General features: G+C 52.3%; 2 protein-coding genes across 2 annotated transcripts; one reads left to right on the top strand and one right to left on the bottom strand.

Moving 5' to 3' along the window:
- The first annotated feature begins 595 nt into the window (after positions 1-595).
- LOC133362007 (zinc finger protein 626-like) lies at positions 596-3,367 on the top strand. The gene is made up of 2 exons (XM_061580978.1): positions 596-654; positions 2,070-3,367. Exon 2 carries the CDS (start codon positions 2,098-2,100, stop codon positions 2,776-2,778), a length of 681 nt encoding a protein of 226 aa, XP_061436962.1. The 5' UTR covers positions 596-654; positions 2,070-2,097; the 3' UTR covers positions 2,779-3,367.
- Positions 3,368-6,636: 3,269 nt separating this feature from the next.
- LOC133362009 (protein Wnt-5a-like) lies at positions 6,637-13,046 on the bottom strand. The gene is made up of 6 exons (XM_061580980.1): positions 12,978-13,046; positions 11,235-11,382; positions 9,956-10,281; positions 9,493-9,609; positions 8,823-9,111; positions 6,637-6,734 (listed from the first exon to the last, which is right to left on the bottom strand). Exons 1-6 carry the CDS (start codon positions 13,044-13,046, stop codon positions 6,637-6,639), a joined length of 1,047 nt encoding a protein of 348 aa, XP_061436964.1.
- Between the last annotated feature and the right edge of the window lie 11,426 nt (positions 13,047-24,472).

The following is a 24,472-nucleotide window of genomic DNA, read 5'->3' on the forward strand; positions in this document are numbered from 1 at the left end:
TGATGTGACGTCACATTTCTCAAACCCCCCCCCTCTCGTCACACATCGTCACAAATATCTGACCCCCCCCAGGTGCGTGACGTCATTTAATGTATTCACGCTCTAATTTATTCAGTTACGGGGTCGCTCGTTGTGGGAGGAACGTGGCTTGTAACCCGAAAGTGACGTCATGTCACTTGCTGCTGCCGCGTGACGTCACGAGGTAACAGGAAGCTGCCGCTGCAGCTGCGTGCTTACTGAACTCCGAGGTGAGAATTTCTCATCGTTGTGGTTGTTGTGGTTGTTGTTGTTGTGTACCAAGGTAGAGCCTCGCTGTTTCTCTCTCTCAGGGATGTCAACTGAGTAGCAGCGAGTGTTGGAATCGATGTCCAGATTGGAACTTTGCCCCGCGGGGCCTTGCCTCCTGCCCTCGCCTGATTGCGTTCAAGTTTAATTCTCTCGCTCAAGATAAATTTGTCTTCACGCGGCTCGCTACTCTGTAACTTTGGTTCGCTGTAGATATTAACGCAGTTTTTGTTCTTCGTGTTTGTTACCAGGCCAAGCCCGCTTGAGCTGCTGTACCGCTCTCGTTCTCAGAAGCGACCTGCCCACAACAACAACAACAACCACAACAACCACCACAACAACAACCACAACAACAACAACCACCACGAGGTGAGGCTTGTCAACAGCATGGCGGTGTTCACTCTGGACGCGGCACCGCGAGTCGGTGTCTGTGGGTCACAGGCGCTCAGCGCCGCGTGCCGCTGTTCACTCTGAACGAGTGGAGGGGGGCACCGCGGGGGGGGGGGGGGGGGCAGGAGGTAAATCGACGCCGCCGCCACGGGGAGAGGGAGAGACACGGGGAGCGCCTCGGCTGTGTCGGTTGATCCTCCATTCGTTACTTGGTGGAGTGACGCGGCATTAATGTCACCGCTAGAAACCTCCTGGTTCCACCAGCCCACAGGGGATTATTGTGTCCGTCCGTCCGTCGTGCATCCAGAAATGGGTGGGGAGGGGCTGGGTGGGGAGGGGAGGGTGGGGAGGGGCTGGGTGCGGAGGGTGGAGAGGGGCTGGGTGGGGAGGGTGGGGCTGGGTGGAGGGTGGGAGGGGCTGGGTGGAGAGGGGAGGGTGGGGCTGGGTGGAAGGTGGGAGGGGAGGGGCTGGGTGGGGAGGGGCTGGGTGGGGAGGGGCTAGGTGGGGTGGTGCTGGGTGGGGAGGGGCTGGGTGGGGAGGGGCTAGGTGGGGTGGGGCTGGGTGGGGAGGGGCTGGTCACCCCGTGGTGCCCTTATAAAACTCAACGTTTCACCTACTCACGCCGGCTTGTGCCCGCCCTCACAGTCGGCATATTTGCGGAATACACCACGTAACCGTTGACCCTGCAGGCCATTGACCGAGCAACCCAACGTTCCTACCAGCTCCCTCCACAGCAGGAATGTGTTAAGCGGATGAAGGTGGCCAGGCATGGTTCTGGACACACCACCGCCTGTTTACCCATGGCAGTGTGTGACAGTGTAAACTTTGTGTTTGCAGTAAAGTCTATCAACTCTGTTGAACACGGAGGTTGTATCAAAGCTGTAGTTTATTTTTGTTTTCCTCTGGAACTCTTTATACGAATGGAAACAGGAAGTTTTCACAGCACACACGTGCAGCAGCTGAAGTCAGATCAGTTCATCTCAGCATTCAGGACATCGTGAGCCTGGCTGGCTTCACACCTCTAAGTTGCGATTGAACATTAATTTATGCATTTCTGCATAACACAAATAGTATTATTTTCAACACCTTTTGCTATGTCAGCTGAATTTAGCTTTCATAAATATTCATTTTGTAGCTTGACATCCGAAATTGTGTGCTCAGAGCTTTGGGTTAACATTCATTTTGAAGAATAGAGGCCCTCCAGGCATGTTTGTGACCATTCACCCTCTCATTGTGTGCCATAACAGCCCGTGTGATGAATTTAGGACGCTTTTTCACTACATCATGCATATCTATGAATAAGTATAGACGTGTAAGTCACGTGTGACTGTGTATATATGCATTCCACTGTGCCTCGATACTGACGTGTAGATATTCTTTTTTTCTGTCTGCAGCTGTTGCTTCCTCTGCAGAATTGGTCTGATGGAGCAAAGGCACTCGGCGCAGCTCGGTGCCAAAAGGCATCAATGCGACCGGTGTGCATACAGCACGAATCATACTGGACATTTTACACGGCACCAGAGAACTCACACAGGAGAGAAACCCTTCAAGTGCTGTGTGTGTGGGAAGGCGTTTGCACAGTCATCTGCTGTTGTAGAACACCAGAGAACACACACGGGAGAGAAACCCTTCAAGTGCACTCCATGCGGGAAGGCGTTTGCACAGTCATCACATCTTCATGTACACCAGAGAACACACAAGCATCACAAGATCCACAAGGAGTGGAGTCTGAAAGCTTGTGAAAGTCAAAGTGCTGCAATGAGCCCATCCCTCATCAAACAAGAACCAGAAGAAAATCTCAGCTTGGACACTTTTAAAGGTACCAAGGTGAAATATGAAGAGGTGAAGGTGAAATGTGAAGAAGTGATGGTGGAATATGAAGAGGTGATGGTGAAGAGCGAAGAAGTGAAGGTAAAATGTGAAGATGAAGATTCAAGTCCAGAATGGGACCTTCGCATCAATGGAGGCAACGTGAAGCAGGAGGAGAATTCTGACTGTGAGGCAGAGCGAGGCAACTCCCAGCAGCAGTTTGTGGAGGTGGAGGTGTGGATGGACTTCCTCCGAGACAATTCAAAGTCAAATGGAGACCCGGTAGATGTGTAAGCTTGAGACGATGTCGCTCCAATAGATGCACCGTTGTCACAGGCCTTTAATGACAAGAATGTGAAGTTGAACACTCAGTTCCTAGGTTCAACCTGCAGGGTAAGGGTGGCCAGTCTTTGTGGACCTGTGTGTTGGGTAGATCTCTAACCAGGAGCGAGAGCCAATAAGCTCCCAAGCATTCACTCTGTTCTCATAATTGCATTTATATGGTGCTTGCTTAATCACCTCGGCAACTCGGAGTTTTGTATCGTACCTCATCTCAAACACTCGAAGAGCACCCCAAGTGGCAGCTGCCCCTGTGTGGCACAAGGTGGTGGCCCTGCACCGGCCTGCGTATGAACAAGAGCCTGTCAGTAGGGGGCGATGATTGATGTGGCATCTTAGTTGTGTCGTTTGTAGGTAATGTTTAGAATTAAATCGCGACGTTTCGGGCGCGACACAACCTCATGACGGGCGCTTGTGTTGCCCTCGAAACGTGATTTATTTTACTTCTACCCACGTGACTTTACCGAAAGAACCAAAGAGTCTGTGCTTACCAGTTTTTCTACGCGACAATGTATCTTTCTTTCCTTGTTACGGTGACAAAATAAATAAGGTGTCTGTCGCCAAGGCTGTGTCGCGTTCTTGGTGTCGGAAATCGTCGTCGTCATCGTCACGATGGGAAAGCGCGGCGTTCTATCCTTGGGTGCATCGGGACGGTCATGGGACACCCTGGGCTGTGACGTTGAGGCTGCGGGTGGTGCTCCGGTGGCTATGAGATGTTAACTCTCTCGCCTGGTATGCAGGAGGTCGTGGGTTCTATCCAAACTCTGACGCCTGCTGCTGTATATTTGGAGTTTGCGTGTCTCATCATCATTACGGTGGCTAGGAGATGTTGACTACCTCGCCTGGTATACAGGTTGTGGGTTCTATCCAGACCCTGACGCTTGCTGTATATTTGGAGTCTGCGTGTCTCTCATCATCACGGTGGCTAGGAGATGTTGACTACCTCGCCTGGTATACAGGAGGTCGTGGGTTCGATCCCGATCCTAACGCCTGCTGCTGTATATTTGAAGTCTGCGTGTCTCTCTTCCCGTGGCCACGTGGATTTCTCTCCGGGTTTTCCCTCAACATTTAGAATCACAAGGCCCTCAAGAGTGTGTGCATGCTTTAATTTCACCGGTGGGGTAAAATGTGGGTGGTGGTGGTCAACATTTCCGACTGGATATCTGTGATGAAGAGCTTCACAGCTCATCGGATTCCTCCAAGATACATCATCACCGATTCTGTGTAGTCCTACCTCTCCTAAAACAAAGTATCGGCCAGCGTGGAAGAGTAGGCCAAGTTACATCCCACGGAGGCTCTCTCTCCAGAGCTCCCTCGAGAAAACCTACCGTCACAGCGGTGACGCGAGCACTTGCAGGACTGCACCTTTACCCATCGGCATTAGCCGCTTTAAGTCTGCTCCTGTGACCGGGTTACACGTCAACATCGCTACGAGTGTATTTGGGTGAAGTTATTTTTACAACGGCCGAACGTACACACACGCAATGCGCATGCATCGTGTGCATGCGTGATCAACATACGTTGTGTGTGTCGATATAACCCAGTCAGTGACAGACACCCGCTGTCATTCACGACGACATTCACCCCCCCCCCCCTTCTGGTCTGCACAACTGATTGCCGAGTTTGTGTTTCGCAATCGGAAGAGGTGTTTGGTTCGTTACTGGAGAAATCTGCCGAGCCACGCGGCTTATTTGTGTTCATTTACACAGATTTCCGGCAAGTTGCAACAAAGAAAGTGACACAAACAACAGCTTCTGCTCTGTGTGTTGAACTTCTTTCGCACCGTACGTAGCCCAGCCGTGCTGATCCACTCGCTGTTCACTACTCACGATGTTTGTCGTTTGCCTTTGCTGCTGTTTAGTTATTTGAGCGGCGCCTCAACGCTGAAGGTCACAGGCAGTCTCAGTCCAGGGCCGTTCAAATAAGTGACTTTCATATTCTTGGTTCTTTCGGTAAAGTCACGTAGAAGGGGAATAATAAAATAATGTAAATATAAAACAATAAAATTTCTCACGTTTCGACTGCAACACAAGCAATCATCATCATCAGGTGTGAAATCCACAGCAAGAAAATTTTAAAAATGTTTTTTCTGTGGATTTCACACCTGATGATTGCTTGTGTTGCAGTCGAAACGTGAGAAATGTTATTGTTTTAAATATTGTATTATTTCCCTTCTACGTGACTTTACCGAAACAACCAAGAATATGAATCCCTGCAGTCACGAAAGCTTTAAAATAGAAATTTAAGTGACTTTCATTTGACCGACGTCGCACGTACAAACACACTGGGCTCGCAACGTGACGCCAATCATTGACTCAGAAGGTCAAACAACCCAGAGGTCACCGCTCCGTCACCCGCCGTCGCTACGGCAGCTGAACCAATGGACACGTTTCTCAAACGCACCCAGCCACCACCCGGTCCAGTCGGTGGGGTAGAGTGTGGGCTACCCCCACTCTGGTGTGTTTTCCCACGGCGTCTGTAGACGTCAGCGTGGAAGAGTAGGCCAAGTAGCCCATCGAAGAACTCTGTCCAGAGCTCCTCAGAGTGGGAAGGCCGTTCTGCCAACAAGAGCCTGAGTAGGGGAATTGCAGGGACCGCACCTTTATCTTCTTTTATCAGCGGATGCTTTGGAGTGGATTGTCAGTGGCGGATCTACAATTCCTTACTGGCTGTCGTGTGTGGCGTAGTGTGTGTGGTGTGTGTGTAGTGTGGTGTGTGTAGTGTGTGTGGTGTGTGTGTAGTGTGTGTAGCGTGTGTGGTGTGTGTAGCGTGTGTGGTGTGTGTAGTGTAGTGTGGCGTGTGTGTGTGGTGTGTGGTGTGTGTGGCGTGTGTGTGTGGCGTGTGTGGTGTGTGTGGTGTGTGTGCGGCGTGTGTGTGTGGCGTGGGTGGCGTAGTGTGTGTGGTGTGTGTGCGGCGTGTGTGTGTGGCGTGGGTGGCGTAGTGTGTGTGGTGTGTAGTGTAGTGTGTGTAGCGTGTGTGGTGTGTGTAGCGTGTGTGGTGTGTGTAGTGTAGTGTGGCGTGTGTGTGTGGCGTGTGTGGTCTGTGTGGTGTGTGTGGCGTGTGTGTGTGGTGTGTGTGCGGCGTGTGTGTGTGGCGTGGGTGGCGTAGTGTGTGTGGTGTAGTGTGTGGGGTGGTGTGTGTATAGTGTGGTGTGTGGTGTGTGTGTGGTGTGAGTGTGTGGCGTAGTGTGTGGCGTGGCGTGTGTAGTGTGTGTGGGTACTTTAACCGTACACCCTGTGGTTCGTGAGCCAAATCCTTAGCAAGTTTCATCCACACACACAGATAAAGAGACAAAAATGACTTTTATAGGTGAGACACTGCATACAAGTGCAGTGCGAAGTCGTGTGAAGTAGTAGATTCAGTGTGACGCGGCTCGCAGGGAAGGGTGCGACGGACCTCGCTGTGAATCCCAACAAGCGCCGAGTGAACGTTGCCCAGATTTGGCAAACGCGGCGTTAACGAGAACAAAGGAATAAACGGAACAACGCCACTTGGTCGCTAAGCGCATTCAAGTGGCGACGTCACAAAACAACGGCGCTTCCACATCGTGAAGATGAAGCGCATGCAGAGTGTGTAGTAGGGTAGTGCATAGTAGGGTAGTGCATAGTGTATATTAGGGTAGTGTATAGTGTATAGTAGGGTAGTGCATAGTGCAGTGTATCAGAGTGTGGCTGGTGGCGTGTCGCACGCGAGTGAAGTGTGTATAGTAGAACGCAGCTCGTAGTGAGGGGTACACGCTGGATGTCGATGCCATAAACAACTTTGTGGGGGTCGCGATCTCAGTCGAGGCCCCCCCTCCACTGGGGCTGGAGGCTACTTGCAAGCGAATTGATCGACGGTCCACGGGCAAAGCTTGCACTTGACGTTCTCCTTGAGCTGCTCCTTGCATCCGCACTGCGTCTCCAGCGTGACTGGGGAGGGAACAGCAGAGGGGAGAGAGCTCACGAGATCGTCGCTATTGTGCGACCGCCGTTAACGTCGAGCTGAACAACATCTCCGCGCACTTCTCCTCCCGACGTCAAACGACCAGAGGTCGCAACCGGGTACCCGATACCCGTACCCTACCCGACACCAGTACCCTACCCGATACCCGTACCCTACCAGATACCCGTACCCTACCCGATACCCGTACCCTACCCGATACCTGTACCCTACCCGATACCTGTACCCTACCCGATACCCGTACCCTACCCGATACCCGTACCCTACCCGATACCCGCACCCTACCGGATACCCGGCTACCCGTACCCGGCCGGGTACGGGTAGCCGTTTGCGACCCTGGTGCGGCCGGGTACGGGTAGACCGTGAGTCACTGGTGAGTCACCGTTTGTCACTCATTTCCCAACGTCTTGTCTCTTCTCACAATTCAAGTTCCTAGAATCAACCCACCCGCGCCTGCAACATGGCTTCGTCCCAGAGGTCGCAAGCGGGTACCCGATACCCGAACCCTACCCGTACCCGGCCGGGTACGGGTACGAGGGGTAAGGAATCAGAACCCGTTTGCGACCTCTGCGAATGACCCGCGGGGAAGCGGCCGTCGCAGAGCCACTGCCGACGAGATCCCTTCGAGCGAGCTAAGGATCACGGAAAGCAGTTCTACAGAAATGCATTTTCGGTGTGATTGCGTGGTGTACGGTACTTATAGTAGTGAAGACTGTGCGTAGTGGTATAGGGTGTGATGGCGTGGTGTACGGTACTTATAGTAGTGAAGACTGTGCGTAGTGGTATAGGGTGTGATGGCGTGGTGTACGGTACTTATAGTAGTGAAGACTGTGCGTAGTGGTATAGGGTGTGATGGCGTGGTGTACGGTACTTATAGTGTTGAAGACTGTGCGTAGTGGTATAGGGTGTGATGGCGTGGTGTATGGTACTTATAGTAGTGAAGACTGTGCGTAGTGGTATAGGGTGTGATGGCGTGGTGTACGGTACTTATAGTAGTGAAGACTGTGCGTAGTGGTATAGGGACGGTGTGATTGCGTGTGTGTACGGTACTACTGTATAGTGGTGAAGAACAGTGTGAAGTGGTATGGAGACAGGGTGATTAGAGAGAGACTGGTGCATGCGTGGAGACAATTAAAATGCAAATCAATTTATAACATGTGGCATGCGTTTTTCTGGATTGTTGCTGTTATTCTGTCTTTTACTGTTCAAATAACCCCACCATTAAAATTACAGACTGATCATTTCTTTGTCAGCGGGCAAACGTACAAAATCAGCAGGGGATAAAATACTTGTTTCCCTCACTGTAACAAGCTGAGATTAGGAGCACTCCCTTTAAGAGTGTGCTCCTAACCTCAGCTCGTTACCTGTATAAAAGACACCTGGGAGCCAGAAATCTTTCTGATTGAGAGGGGGTCAAATACTTATTTTCTTCATTAAAATGCAAATCAATTTATAACATTTTTGACATGCGTTTTTCTGGATTTTGTTGCTGTTATTCTGTCGTTTAATGTTCAAATAAACCTACCATTAAAATTATAGACTGATCATTTCTTTATCAGTGGGAAAACGTACAAAATCAGCAGGGGATCAAATACTTTTTTCCCTCACTGTAGCTCACTGGGCCTTGCCTGGTCAAATATGAAATAGTTGTTGCTTATTAAATCCTTTATATTAAGTTCACTTGCTTGCGCGCTTACGACCGTGCAAATCTTTCGGTCGTTTTTTAACCCACTTCCCGTGATCCAATCGAGCTGACATTTTCCACACAGACTCGTTGTGCGTGACAATTTATTTTCGTGAAATTTTTTTTCCATAACTTTACACTTATTAGGAAAAAATATATATATTTAATTACCAATTGCTTAATGGTGGCAGGCAATCATCTGACCCATAGGTGGCAGCCATCTCAAGCCAGAGGACGAGAGGACTCGAGCCGTCACGCATATAAAGGATTTATAGTGAAAAACTTTGTTTTTACGGGTTAATTTTTAATGACTAGTTTTAGTTAATTTTCGGGGGGGGGGGGGGTAGGGAGAGGTGAGGGGCGAGGGGCTCACCTTGTGAGATGTCGTATCCTCTGTCACAGCACGTGATGACGGAGCATGCCTCCTTGCCCTCGGAGGTGACGTTGCACCGCCGCCGCACCGTGCCGTTGATGCCGCCAGCGTCGTTGCGCTCGCAGTATCCGGGGCTGGCGCTCACGTGCACCAGATCGCTCACTGTGGGCGCCGTCAAGCGCTCGTTCACCGGCTCCAGACGCCAGCGGGACCAGCGGGTGGCACCAGCAACGCTGCTGCTGCTGTTGTGGCGGACCAGCCGCATGGCGGAACTTGTGTCGTACTTGTGCTGCAACCACCATCATCACCATCGTCATCATCATTATCATCATCAATATCATCACCATTATCACTATCATCACCATCATCATTATTATCACCACCATCATCACCATCATCATTATCATCATTATCATCATCACCATCATCATCACCATCATCATCATCACCATCATCATCACCACCATCATCATCACCACGAACACCACCACCATCATCACCATCACCATCATCGGGGGATGTGGTGGTTGTCGAGTGAATGCGGGGAGCTCCCTTAGCTGTTAGGGACCCCCCCCCCCGCCTGTAACCCCCCAATGGATGAATCCTCGTCACACCCACCCACCACACTCCCTCTGGGGGCAGTCCCACCCAGCAGCTGTGAGCAGCTCACCTTCAGCAAGTTCCCAACTTGGTGGAAGTCGGCGAGCTGCTGCCAGCAGATCTTCAGCATGCAGCGGCCAAAAAGCAGGTGGCACTTGCAGTCCATGTGCGCCAGATTGTACACCGCCTGTAGCACCACCACCACCACTACCAGCGTCACTACCACCACCACCACCGTCATCACCACCACCAGACATCACCACCACCACCACCGTCATCACCACCACCAGACATCACCACCACCACCAGCGTCACTACCACCACCACTACCACCACCGTCATCACCACCACCAGACATCATTACGCTAAAACATTACCCGTAGAAGTTCAAGCGAGAACCATTGCGTTAATCACGATTGGTAATACAACCTTAGGCAAGGAGGCCAAACCTAATTAGCATGGAGTAACTTTTTTTTATTATTAAAAAAAAAGACAACATCTACAACGACCCACCACCCCGTTCACACACTCACCAGCCGACCCGCCTCGTTGTCGTGCAAATTCATCGCCAAAGACTCCCCTCTCTGCCTGCTACGACTGCCATCGCCCACATTCACGAACCACTTGGCGAACTGGTATCCGTATTCGACGTCGTCCGATGAGCCGCCCCGCCGAGCACGCGGCGGTAGCCTCATGGCGTCGGGAACGACCCAGGAGCAGCTGCCCCGGAACTGCCCCTGGCGGCAGCCGCGCGCCACCACGTGGGACACTCCGGCGGCGACGATGGCGGAGAGGAACGCATCCTCGCGAGAGCCGGGGGACACGCCGGGGAACACTCCCATGGTGTAGCGCGTGAAGCCTGCCGGGGCGGCGGGGGGAGGAGGACATGCCGAGCAGGTGTAGGGGGGAACGTTGGCTATTTGTAACGTGAGGTTACATCCGGGTCGTTGACGGATTACAACTCGTCACGATGATTGGCTCTGCCGGTCCTGGTCCATAGCCAATGGGGGGAAGCCTGGGGGCGTGGCCCTGACGTCATGGCAAGGTGACAGCTGTTTGTAGATGATTGGCCCTGCTGGCTTTGGCCACAGCCAATGGGGAGACGAGTCAGGGGCGTGGTCCCGGGAGCCTACGATGGAGTCTGGAAGATTCCATGGAGGCTAACCGGGATTGGTGGAAACGTACCACGTGACCCGGGTATTAAATAGGGGTGGAGACGAACAACACGTGGTCAGAACGGGAACGAACGGAGGAAGGGGGCCACGCAAGAACGGGGGTCCAGGCTGCCACGTGGCTGCGCGTGTCTCTCTCTGTCTATCCCTCTTACGCTGCCTGTCAGCAGCGTGTCAATGTCACTACCACCACCACCGTCAAGTCACTATCACCACCACCACCACCACCGTCAATGTCACTACCACCACCACCGTCATCGTCACCACCGTCACCACCACCACCATCGTCAAGTCACTATCACCACCACCATCGTCAAGTCACTACCACCACCACCACCACAGTCATCGTCACCACCACCACCACCATCGTCAAGTCACTGCCACCACCACCAAAAGCCGAGTGGCGTAGGGGAGGGGGACCCCCGTGGAGGAGGGACGCGGCAACTCTGAAGTGGAAAGTTGCGATGGGGAGCTGGACGACCCCCCCCCCTTCACCCCCCCACGCAGCTCGTGTGCGCCTCGGGGAAGCGGCAGGAGACCCTAGGTGCGAGTGGACGTGGCGGGCGAACAAACGTCAACGTCGAGGGGAAACTCGCTTGTTGCCGGCAGAGGCTCCGACCCGGGGCGACGGTCCCCTTACCTGACTCGGGGTCCGGCGCGTTCTCCGCGCCAGGCACGGTGCAGTCCCACCGCTTGCCCTTGAACTGGTCGCGACACTCATGCAGCGCCAGGCGGACGCCCTGCACCACCGCGTGCATGTGGTCCAGGCGGCGCAGGCACATCTTGCGCTGCACGGGGGATAGTCCCGGAGCCCCGATGCACAGCGGCCGATACTCGGTGGTGTTAGAGTGGAGGGCCCACTGCGCAAGCGGCCTGCAGAGGGGTGGGAGTCGCGGTGGCTAGGAGATGTTAACTACCTCGCCTGGTGTACAGGAGGTCGTGGGTTAGATCCCGAACCTGACGCCTGCTGCTGCTGTATATTTGGAGTTTGCGTGTTTCTCTCTCTCATCATCACGGTGGCTAGGAGATGTTGACTACCTCGCCTGGTGTGCAGGAGGTTGTGGGTTCGATCCCGACCCTGACGCCTGCTGCTGTAGATTTGGAGTTTGCGTGTCTCTCTCTCTCTCATCATCATCACGGTGGCCAGGAGATGTTGACTACCTCGCCTGGTCTACAGAAGGTCGTAGGTTCGATCCCGACCCTGACGCCTGCTGCTGTATATTTAGAGTCTGCGTGTTTCTCTCTCATCATCATCATGGTGGCTAGGAGATGCTAACTCCCTCGCCTGGTGTGCAGGAGGTCGTGGGTTCGATCCCGACCCTGACGCCTGCTGCTGTATATTTGGAGTCTGCGTGTCTCTCTCATCATCATCACGGTGGCTAGGAGATGTTAACTACCTCGCCTGGTACGCAGGCAGTCGTGGGTTCGATCCCAACCCCTTAAAAAATGCCTGCTGCTGCATGTACGTGTTGAGTTTGTGTGTCTCTCCCCATGGTCGCGTGGATTTTTCTCCAGGTCCCTCTGGTTTTTCCTCCTCCTCCTCCTTCGCATTTAGAATCAACGTCTCTACGCGTTTGGGGGGTCATCCGCTATAAATGACCACGTGATGATGATAATATCGGCCACTCCCTTGAGCTACAATGTGCGACAGACAGACCACTCCTGAGAGAGCTGCAATATACAATGTCAAAGAGCTATCTGTGGAATTTCTACAGGTTTTAAATGTGAATATTATTACGCCATGTATACACACACCAGAGGTCGCAACCGGGTACCCGATACCCGTACCCTACCCGATACCCGGCTACCCGTACCCGGCCGGGTAGGGTACAGGTACGGCTACCCGATTGCGACCTCTGGGATGAAGCCATGTTGCAGGCGCGGGTGGGTTGATTCTAGGAACTTGAATTGTGAGAAGAGACAAGACGTTGGGAAATGAGTGACAAACGGTGACTCACCAGTGACTCACGGCCTACCCGTACCCGGCCGCACCAGGGTCGCAAACGGGTACACGTACCCGGCCGGAGGACCACAGAATAAAAAAAAAAGCTTATACGACCACGGGGAAAACATAGCAACTCCAACTATACGGCGTGTTATAAGGTCGCAATTGAACCCACGACCTCCTGCATAACAGCCGAGGTAGTCAACATCTCCTAGCCACCGTGGTGCCCGCTAGACATTGTGTACCTAGTGTATATACACACACGCACACGCGCACGAGATAAAACAAACATTCCCGTACAACAACCGTATGGGGTGTGCAACATATTGGCGAGATAAGAAGGTTGCTTAACGTCGAAACTTGTGCGATCGTCGCAGCAGTGAGGAGGAAGACAGCAGCGTTGGCGTCTCGCGTTTACCACCAAGAGGAGCTGCCCACTGCCCACAGCTGTGTCAAGACGCAGAGACCCAGCAGAGGGCAGCAGTCCATGCAGTGCAGGGAGCCCATCGCAATCCTCGTGGTCAGCTGCGCGCCGCAGAAGAGACGCGGGCCGTGACGATGTTAACACCCTCGCCTGGTACGCAAGAGGTCGTGGGTTCGATCCCGACCCTGACGATGCCTGCTGCCGTATCTTTTTAGTTTTGATGTCTCGCTCATCGTCATCGTCATCATCATAACGGTGGCTGGGAGATGTTAATGACCCCGTGTGGTACGTGGGATCGAACCCACGACCGCTTGCGTACCAGGCAAGGAGTTAACATCTCAAGTTCAAGTTCAAGTACTAGGTGTAGCGCTGTGAGCCATTCGGCTCTTGAATTGGGTGCAACCGCAACAAACAAAAGACAAAAACATGAACAAGAAAACATCTTAAAGTGACTATGTGACTAAGTGCAAACAGAAAATCCAAGAAACGACAGCAAAATGTTGCAGAAAAAAACACCGTTACACCAACGCTGTGCAAACATCCCAGTGGGATGCAAGTCAAACAACAACAACAACAACAACCACAAGACAACTTAGATTAAGGCCATCAGTCTTACTCCGTACTACAACAAACGTGGTCAAACCAGTAAACTTTTCGAAATCACCAAAATAAAAGCAATGAAACAGTGATCATAGGAACTGTGACGGAATTTTCACAATCTATATATATAAAATCGTGAATCTGTCTGTCTATCTGTCTGTCTGTGTGTCTGTGTGTCTCCGGACCATACGCACTTTCATTGGACGCCGGTTGCCCCTGCCAACGGCTAGCGACGCCTTCGCCGCTTTCATTGGACCTGGCAACGGCTAGCGACGCCTTCGCCAAGGGCTGCAGTTTCATTAGACGGCGGTTGCCCCTGCCAATGGCTAGCCACGCCTTCGCCACTTTCATAGGCTCCGTAATTAATTAAATAATAGCCATTACTCAGTATTGTTCGAGCGCTAGGGGGGGGGACCGGCACCCGTACCCAGCGTCAGCCGGGTGGGAAAATCAGGCGAGGCGGGAGGCTCTGCACGGTGCTAGGCCTCGACACCCACCACGCGAATCTAAGGTAAATTAATAAAAGTTTCACGTCCTCTACAGAGTCGTGAGGGAGGAAGAGTGGCGAGGGAGGGAGAGTGGCGAGGGAGGGACTCAGCCTCAAAACGAGTAACTGGTGTGGCGTTTTCACATCGGCACTGGGGAGACAAAGGCGGCCGGGCGTGGTGGATCCAAGTCCCGGGCGAAGCCGGGTCATGTGTATGTGTTTATGTGTATGTCTGTGTGTCTCTATGTATGTGTGTATGTATGTGTGTGTATGTGTTTGTGTGTTTGTATGTGTGTGTGTATGTATGTCGGTTTTTTTTATGTGTTTATGTGTATGTCTGCGTGTCTGTATGTATGTGTGTATGTACGTGTGTGTATGTGTTTGTGTGTATGTATGTGTGTTTGTATGTATGTGTGTGTATGTGTTTCTGTGTATGTATGTGTGTGTATGTATGTGTGTTATGTGTCTGTCTGTGTGTCTGCATGTATGTGTGTGTGTATTGTGTATGTGTTTGTGTGTATGTATGTGTGTGTTTGTGTGTATGTGTATGTCTCTGTGTATGTATGTGTGTGTATGTGTGTGTATGTGTTTGTGTGTATGTATGTGTGTGTATGTGTGTGTGTCTGTGTGTGTGTCTGTGTGTGTGCGTGTGTGGTGTGTGGGGAGCGGTAGTGTAGTGGTTAGCGTGCTCTCGGTGTGTCTGTGTGTCTGTCTGTGTGTGTCTGCGTGTGTCTGTGTGTGTGTCTGTGTGTGTGTCTGTGTGTGTGTCTGTGCGTGTGTGGTGTGTGAGGAGCGGTGGGTGTAGTGGTTAACGCTACGCTGCGCTACCAACCCGGCGAACCGAGTTCCATTCCCGCTCACGGCCACCACCGGTGACGATTATTTGAACCTCCCCTAGGTCGACTCAGCCTCAAACGAGTAACTGGTGGCGTATTAACATCGCCACTGGGGAGACAAAGGCGGCCGTGCGTCAGTGGTGAGAGAGGGAGAGTGGTGAGGGAGGGAGAGTGGTGAGGGAGGGACTCAGCCGCAAAACGAGTAACTGGTGTGGCGTATTAACATCGCCACTGGGGAGACAAAGGCGGCCGGCCGTGGTGGATACAAGTCCCGGGCGAAGCCGGGTAGTACAGCTAGTAAACGACATAAACATGTACCACCAGAACCCTGCAGCCACAGCTGGCTGCTGCATGAGTCACTCCACAACAGCAGCAGCATCAATCGGAGTATCAACATTTTTCAATGCACCTTTAAGATCAGCACACTAAATCAAAACACAGGTTATACTTTGCAGCGATCATCCGGAGCGAAACATTTTATTTTAGGCCACTGAATAGCACATTACACTGGTAATGTGTTATATATATATACACACACACACAGTGTTATATATATACACACACACAGTGTTATATACACACACACACAGTGTTATACACACACACACACAGTGTTATACACATACACACACAGTGTTATACACATACACACACACAGTGTTATACACACACACACACCCAGTGGCGTACCAGGCACTCATGAGGCCGAGTAGACCTAGGGGAGGCCCATGACCGGTTCAGATAATCGTCACCGGTGTTGGCCGTGAGCGGGAATCGAACCTAACACTTGCACACACACACACAACACTGGTAATGTGTTATACACACACAGTGTTATACACACACACAGTGTTATACACACACACACAGTGTTATACACACACACACATACACACACACGTACCTTCGGGGCGAAGCGGCTAAGGAACGAAATCCTTTCGCGTGAAGACGAAAAGAAACCGCATCCGCAATGTGGCCCCATTCCTAATCAAATAGACGGCGATCGCAAACGAGTTTCCCCGTCGTCGGCACCATCTCACCTGGCAGGTAGACAGACAGGCACGCAGCCTGGCAGGCGGGCAGGCAGGTAGACAGGCAGGTGGGCAGGTAGACAGGCTGGCAGGCGGGCGGGCTGGCGGGCTGGCAGGTAGACAGGTGGGCAGGCAGGCAGGTAGGTCGGTAGGTAGGCAGGTACACAGACAGGCAGGTAGACAGGTAGTCAGACAGGCAGGTAGGCAGGTAGACAGGCAGGCAGGTAGACAGGCAGGTAGACAGGCAGGTAGACAGGCAGGTAGACAGGCAGGCATACAGGTAGACAGGTAGACAGGCAGGCAGGTAGACAGGCAGGCAGGTAGACAGGCAGGTATACAGGTAGGCAGGCTGGTATACAGGTAGGCAGGCTGGCTGGCAGCACAAGGTGAGGAATAAACTCCCCACCACCACTGCAGTGTCTGTGGCAAGCCCTTTTATCGAGTGGGTAGCCTTGTTGTTGTTGTATTTAGTCATGATGAGTCAGCAGGGCGTGCTGCTTGTGATGAGTCAGATCCCACGTGCTCCCGTGATGATCTAATCCCACACACGCGCGTCCCTCGCAAACAAGAGGCACCCTGCCCCGATCACTGTGACTTGGAGTTTGTTTGAATGTTTCGTTTGGTGGAGGATGATTGTTACTGCAGCTCGCCTTGAATCCGTGTGCAGCAGTCACCTGAATGTCACTCGCGTTTGACATGTTCATGGCTAATGCCGGGCGAAAACAATAACATGTCCCGCCTAATGTGAGAATTATGCAACGGCAGACGCTTTGAGCAAATCCCCTTGAGTTTCGATTTTATTTTAATTTAATTTAAATTTTACAAAAAAGGAATAATTTAAATACAAATTCATGAATTTTAATTTTATTTATATATGTAATACTTTTATTATTTTAGTATTTCCCTTCTACGTGACTTTACCGAAAGAGCCAAGAATACAACCCCCCCCCCCCCCTGGTTTCTCGATATTTCTGCGCTAATTGTGCACCCAGAGGAGCTGCTCTGAATAGTATTTTGATGAGCAGTGAGAGAACACACGAGTTGACATCCTGCCACGAGACGCTGCTCTATTAGAATGAATACATCCCGTTAAAAGCCGGTGCCGTTTTTAATCAGCGTTGATAGCAACTCGCAGTTTAGTACTCGTCAGCTTCATCACGAGATCAGATGGTTTTGATCGTTTTGTGATCGTGCCTTTCTTCTCTTTCGCGTGAACATTCGACAACTCTTGGAGGTGTTTTGGAACAATGCAGTGAGCGCTCTTAGCCTATTCTTATGTGTTTTTCGGTAAAGTCACCAGGTAGGTAAAACATTAAAATTAATAAAAGTAAAATAAAATAAAAATCACGACGTTTCGGAGGCACCACAAGCTACTGTCTTCAGGTGGAACCGTCACAGCACGACAGCTGTATCAAGTGAGAGAAATTCCAAGAAAACAGTCCTTGTATATGTAGTGGCGGTACGCGCTGACAAAGGGGCGGCGTGTGTGTGAGCGCGCCGGGTGTGGCTACATCAAGAGTGGTGGAGTTGACACGCGCCGAGAGTGATGGATCACGGGGCGGCGCGGGGTGCGTGGTTGTGCGCGCTGACACAATGTGGGAAATAGGATCGTGGGCAGCGCGCAGTGATTGGTCGACTGGGATGGGTGCTCTCAGCGACGTCCGCATGGAGGACTATAAAGGAGGACGCGCGGGAGCACTCGGGAGTTGATAACCAGTTGAAGATCGAAGACGGAGTTGAAGAGGTAGGGCCCTGAGACCCCTAGTCCCGCTGTCCTTGTAAGGGCCGGGACCCTGTGCGGCTCGGAGGCGAGACTGTGGGACCCGTGGTCTGACGTCCATGTGGGACGAGGCTGTGGGACCCAGAGTCGAGACGGACACCCCAGCCGGGTGGGTTCCGAGAAGCTACGGGGCGTAAGAGCCCGTGTGGGTGTAGCCAGGGGAACCCCGTGGGTTAGGCTGCAGTTAGCCACCCGTGTAATATAAGCTGGTGTTAATAAAGAGTGTGCTACCCGTAAGGTCGTCTCCCGTCAAGTTACTACATTAATAATAATAATAGTACAATTTGTAACGCGCGCAAATTTGCAGACGTAGTGGCCGCAACTCAGAGGCGCGGAGCCAAGCTCAGAGTCGCTCAAAAGCATGATTGTAGAGGTGAGTTTTTAAGTGTCTCTTGAAGGAGGCGATTGAGGTGATGCTGCGAATGTGCAGAGGGATATCGTTCCAGACTGTTGGGGCTGCCACCGAGAAGCGGCGCGTAGACATGACCATCCTGGATCTTGGTATCGAGAGGAGGTCGTGAGTCGCGCTGCGCAGGCATCTGCCGTGTGCTGAGCTGCAAGTTGTCAATAATGAAGAAAGATACGGCGGGCAGGCGGATATGAAGGCATTGTGGCAGAGGCAGGCGGTCTTGTATGTGACCCTACTGGCAATGGGGAGCCAGTTGAGAGCGCGGAGACGAGCTAGTGAGTCGAGGCGGGGATGAGTGTGGGCAATGACGACGCGTGCTAGGTTGTTTTGTAGTCTTTGAAGCTTCTTTAGGTTGCCAGCGGAGGTCCGGACAAGGACGGAGTTACAATAGTCAAGGCGAGACCCAACTATGCAACATGCCAAAATGTTGGCAATTTCAGTAGAGATGAGAGGACGTATGTGTCTAAGAGCCTTCAGGTGAAAGTTACATGAGCTGATGATATGGTTGGTTTGACGGTCGAAGGATAAAGTTGAATCTAGGATGACACCGAGGTAGCTGAAGTGGTCGGTGAACTTGATGCTGTGACCGAAGATGTGTATGTGTGTGGGGAGTGCTGCTGAATTGAGACGTTGCTTGGTACCTAACATGATGGCCACTGACTTTTTCGGATTAAGGGCTAGGTTGTGTGCAGTGAACCATTGTTGCACGGCGGTGGTACATTCCGAGAGCCTCTCGAATCCAGATGCATTGCTAGAATCGATGGGGGTGAATAGAATCGTGTCATCCGCATATGAGTGGTGCTTAACACCGAAGCTTGCAATGAGTCGGCCGATCGGGGAAGTGTAGGCTGTGAAGAGCAGGGGACCTAGAACAGAGCCCTGGGGAACCCCGCATAATGCTCTTGTTTTAGGCGATGTGGACATGCCCACCCTGACTGAGGATTGCCGGTCAGAAAGGTACGAAGCTATCCACTTGAGTGCTGAGCCGCATATACCGAAGTCGGATTTCAGGAGGGAAGTAAGGAGCGAATGGTTGATGGTGTCGAAGGCTGACGAAATGTCCAGACTTACAAGTGCAACAGTTGAGCCGGAATCAACGATCGTTAAAATGTCATCGAGCACCCTAGTGAGTGCTGTTTCTGTGGAATAGTTTTGACGGTAAGCTGACTGGAAGTTGCAGTAGTTTGCGGAGGAGGTGACGTGTGGTTGTAGCTGGGCGAGGGCTAGTCGTTCAAGGAGTTTAGAGAGGTTCGAGAGGTTAGTGATGGGACGATAACTAGATGGGTCATCCGGATCTAGATTTGGTTTCTTTAACAAGGGAGAAACCAGGCCAGATTTGAGGTTGGACGGAAAACACCCCGAAGAGAAGGAGGCATTTGCGATGTTCCTGATCATGATGGCGAGTTCCGGAGCACATTGCTTGAACAAGGAACCTGGGAGCACGTCGAGTGGAGATGACTTCAAAGGAAGTGATTCAATTAAAGCGAAAACGTCTTTTGTAGACACAGGCTTTAGCATAGTTAGAAGAGTGTCTGGGTTAGTGCTTACAATTTTAGGTACCATGAGCGGGGTACAATGGTGCAATGTGTCAGTAGACGTGCACGAGTTTGCGACGGCGATTAGCTTGTTGTTGAAGTAAGTATTAAAAGAGGTGGCAAGTTTCAGTGAGGCAAGGGGATCGCTAAGGTGAGGGACCATAGTGCTACCAGGATGGAGAAGATCTTTGAGAGTTTTCCATAGAATGCGCGGGTTTCCGGTTGCTTTTTTGATGCGTTCCTCAATGTGGGAGGAACGTGAGACAAGGATCAGTTTGTTAGTTTTCCTGCAGGCGACTCTGTAAGCAAGTCGATCAGCAGGTAGACCACTGCGGGATGCGATACGTTCAAGACGCCTCCTGGTTCGCTTAGCAATGATGGCATCTCTTGAGAGCCAGTGAGTGTCGTGAGAAGACTGCGTAGCGGTTCGTGATTTTAATGGAGCTAGTTTGTCCAGCGCCGCCCTCATGTCAGCTTCTAGTTGGAGAGCGCAGACGGTTGGATCCGATGATGGGGATAACATTGAAAGCGAGTTTGCAAGGAGGTGACGAAAAGCAGAAAATTCGATACCCTTAAAATTACGCAAGTTGCGGGTGAATTTGATGGTGATTGGCTTCGGAAATTGGAGGGAAGAAAGTATAAGGCGGTGGTCGGAGTAACCAGTTTGGAAAACTCCCAGTGCAGTGATGCGTCGGTGCTGGTTAGGTTCCAGAACCAGGTCGAGCATGCTCTCAACGTTTGTTGACGAAGCTCTGGTGGGGCCTGAGTTTGTGATGACCAGGTTATGGCAGGCCAAAGTTGACTCAAGGTGACTATCGATGGAGGCTGGGGTATTGCCGGGGCAATTGAAGTCGCCTGTAAGCACGAGCCTGTGAGATGGGTTAGGAATCAGATATAGGAATTCCGAAAGCTCATTTACGAAGGTGTTGATGCTGCCATCTGGACGGCGATAGATGGAAATAATGTAAAAGCACTCGTTGTTAGTAGTAAGGGATACGGACTGGACCTCGAATGTGGCCTGAGCCATTGGTAGATGGAGCTCTTTAATTTTCAAGTGAGCATTGTAAACGACCGCTAAGCCACCACCCCGCTGGTTAGTTGCGCGAGGTTTATGTAGAACCTTGTATCCTGGGGGCGCAACTTCCAGAGAGATAGCTGGCGGGGAGTCTTGCCTGCACCAGGTCTCAGTGATGAGCAAAAGGTCGATGTGGTGGTCCGAGATGGTATCATGAATCAGGGCTGATTTATTGGTGATGGAGCGTGCGTTGAGCAGACCGAGGCGGATATGTGAAGGTAGATGTGAAGATCCGTGCAGGTGAGGCGTCGAGGGAACAGAGGAGTTGGCTGGTTCGAGGTCGACCTGTGAACGGCGGCCCCTGCCACCTCTGCAACCACGGTGCCGATGCAGTCTTCGACGTTGGCCTCGGAGAGGCCCAAGGACAGAGAGCGTCCTCAGGAGTGCGGGTTGCAGGTGCAGATGATGAAGAGACGGTGCATGTCGTAGCCCTATTATATCAGCCCGTGCTGCAACGATGGTGCGGATGAAGGGGCCCGGATTCGGATGGACTCCAATCAGCGGCTCAGCTGCCCTGAGCAGCAAGTCGAGGTGTCGTTGTCCAAGCTCCACGCTATCAGCAAGCACTTCCCCGTACGTAGTGGATGCAAACACGCCCGTGTAAACACTCGCTGAGCGCGTACACGGGCGTACAGAACCACGCAGGCGGGGCGTACAATGGAGCAGCCAGAAGTACACGAAGTCCAGTGGATTAGCTGACCACGCTCTGTGCTCCAGCTCGCAGGTGGTGCAGCAGGATGGACGTACCTCGCAGAGCTCCCGTTCACTGGTGGTGCTGGGCAGCAGGCAAGCCAACTCTCTCGTGTTGAGGAGATGACAGTCTGCTTCGCGTTCCCATTCGCTGATGGTGGTGAACGTTGGACGGAGCACGTAGATCTCCCACTTGCTGGCGATGCTGGGGCACGCCAAGCTCACAGTCGCTGATGGTACCGGAAGAGGTGCCTTGTGAGGACGTTGCTGGTAGAAACCGTGCCCGGGGCGGATGTTAAGCCACGCCGCATGAACAATACAGCCAGCGTCCTCCAGCTTCGTGAATCGAAGCAACAGGCCTCGTTTACTCGCACTGCCCAACAGCTGTGCGATGCGGCAGTTAAGGCGAGTTGTGTGGCACTGCAGTAAACGGCATTTGTCGGCTGTTGTAGCGCCGCGAGGCGTGTGCAGTGAACACGGAGGCGGGCGGGTTTGGGTGCAGGGATCGGCCGCCACCCAAAACTCGGGCGACGCCAAAGTAATAATGAAAATAATGAAACAAAATAAATTATATGAAAAATGTAATGGAAGATGAAAGTAAGAAGAGTGGTGGTGAGTGGAGAAGGACGTGGGTAAGGTACGAGGTGTGGTTACGGTTGATAAACTGTGAGAGCGATCCGGGACTGCAGCCAGCTGCGGCGCTGTCGCCATCTTCCCATCCGGGTGTGTCGTCACTTTTGCCGGGGGAGCAGTGGCTGCTGGGAGTGACATCACTTCTGGGCTCAGCGCTGTCCAACCGAACAACGCCGCGTCATCAGCGCTGCGTCCCTCACCGCCGGGTGACAGCTGTTTGCAACCTAGCATACCGCGTCATCAGCGCTGCGACCGGACAGTGAGGACGCCATTCTTACTGTAACCGACGCCAGGGCTGGCACATCGACCGACACGCTGGTCACCGCCTTTGCTGCTCTGGCCGAAGGTTGGAGGTCGGGAGACCAGGCCCCTGACATTTCGTACATTTACGCGCTCCGGCTTAATGCTTTTTTTTGTTGACATTCTCTTCGTTGTCGTCGGGGAGTCGTGATTGTTGTTGGGTAAACTGTGTGGAGCTTCGCTCGTGAGTGTTGTCAATGTGTGCGAAACTTTGCTTGTGATTGTTAACAATGTATGGTTTGTATTGAGCTTTGTTCGTGATTGTTAATGTATAGCTTGTGCTGTCATTGTTAACGATGTATAGACTGTATGGGGCATTTATCTTGAGATGGTGACATGCTGCCAAGGATGGGAATTGTCATGCTGGCTCTCAAATATCTTGGGGTGCAGATCCTGACCAGGATGGCCCAGCGGGTGTTGCGTATCTAACACGAGAGTTGTGGTCCCGTCATGCTATGGCTGACGGCTTGACCTGACAGCCCGGAGATAGAGACACTCCGTGGCATGTCTAGCCTAGTGGGCTGTGTGCTCACATGGCTCGGAGAGTGTGGTCCCGTCATGCTATGGCTGAAGGCTTGACCTGACAGCCCGGAGATTGAAACACTCCGTGGCATGTCTAGCCTAGTGGGCTGTGCGCTCACATGGCTCGGAGAGTGTGGTCCCGTCATGGAGTAGCTGACGGCTTGACCTGACGGCCCGGAGGTTGAGACCCTCCGTGGTGCATCTGGAGCAGTAGGCTCACCCTGACGGCCCGGAGGTTGAAACACTCCGAGGCGCGTTGAAACAGTGGGCTGGAGATTCGTGGTGTTCAGGTGTAGTTGTCCCGTTACGTTGGGACTGTATCCCTCAGTTGTTAGGGTGCATGTTGTGCAGGAAGTGAACAATGGGTCGTCTCAGATCGGTCGGTACAGCTATATGCTGCGATGCGAGTCTTGGAGAGAGATTGGGTTTCAGCTCGGTCGGTACAGCTATATGCTGCGATGCGAGTCTTGGAGAGAGATTGGGTCTCAGATCAGTCGGTACAGCTATATGCTGCGATGCGAGTCTTGGAGAGAGATTGGGTCTCAGCTCGGTCATTACAGCTATATGCTGCGATGCGAGTCTTGGAGAGAGGTTGGGTCTCAGATTGGTCGGTACAGCTATATGCTGCGATGCGAGTCTTGGAGAGAGATTGGGTCTCAGATCGGTCGGTACAGCTATATGCTGCGATGCGAGTCTTGGAGAGAGACTGGGTTTAAGCCCCCCGATATGGCCGACGTGCGCGGTTTTAGGATGGAGACGCCACGTTGGAAAGGCGGGGGTGCTAACGGTTGACATGTAATATCGGTTGTGGTCCTCATTGAGGGCTGCTGGGACGCAAGCACGGGATGCCTTTTGGAGATGCGGTTCGTGCGTGCGGCCACCATTTATGGACAGGAGCAGGCAGATTTATTTTAGTTGTGTCATGTAAATTTTATATATATGTTTAAAAATGTAGATACTGGAGCAGCCCTGAAGTGCGACTTCTTTGCCCAGTACATGGGTCGGCCCTGAAGTACGACTTCTCGACCCGGGACGTAGACAGACGTCCGGATAAGTGTGTGTAGAGGGATGCTCGACATGTTGGTCTTCGCCTTTTCTCCACCTGACGGATGGGAGGTTGGCAGGGTGGTGTGGAACCCTGCCATCCATGCGGTGGTTGTGCATCCAACGCGTCGGAATCTGTATATTTGTTGTTGTTAATTCCCCGTTTTTTATGCGGATCCCGAGGAGGGCTAGGTGTGCCGCGGGTCGTTTGTTCACGTGTCATTGCTTCACCTTTTTGTTGATTGATGCTTGTATATAGTGTAGAGTTGTACAGGTTGGTTATGGTATTTATGGTTGCTTTCTTGTTCTCTTTTCTTTTCCTGTTGAGGCTCGCGTATTTTTTTTCTCTCTCTCCCTTTCGTTAATTTAAACTTTCTAATTATTGACAGCCGGGACGGCTGGAGGCTACGTAGAGGGGGGTAATGTAGTGACATAAGAAGGGAGGGACTGCTGGGGGCTCTGGGTTCCCGGGCAGGTCCAGACGCTTAAGCCTCTGGGCGCCAGGCATTGGGTTCCCAGGGGGTCCAGACGCTTAAGCCTCTGGTCGCCGCCAACGGGGGGGGGGGG

This window comes from Lethenteron reissneri, unplaced genomic scaffold (assembly GCF_015708825.2).
Source record: "Lethenteron reissneri isolate LAM-NWPU_2019-01 unplaced genomic scaffold, ASM1570882v1 scaffold_1328, whole genome shotgun sequence".
NCBI classification, from domain to species: domain Eukaryota; kingdom Metazoa; phylum Chordata; class Hyperoartia; order Petromyzontiformes; family Petromyzontidae; genus Lethenteron; species Lethenteron reissneri.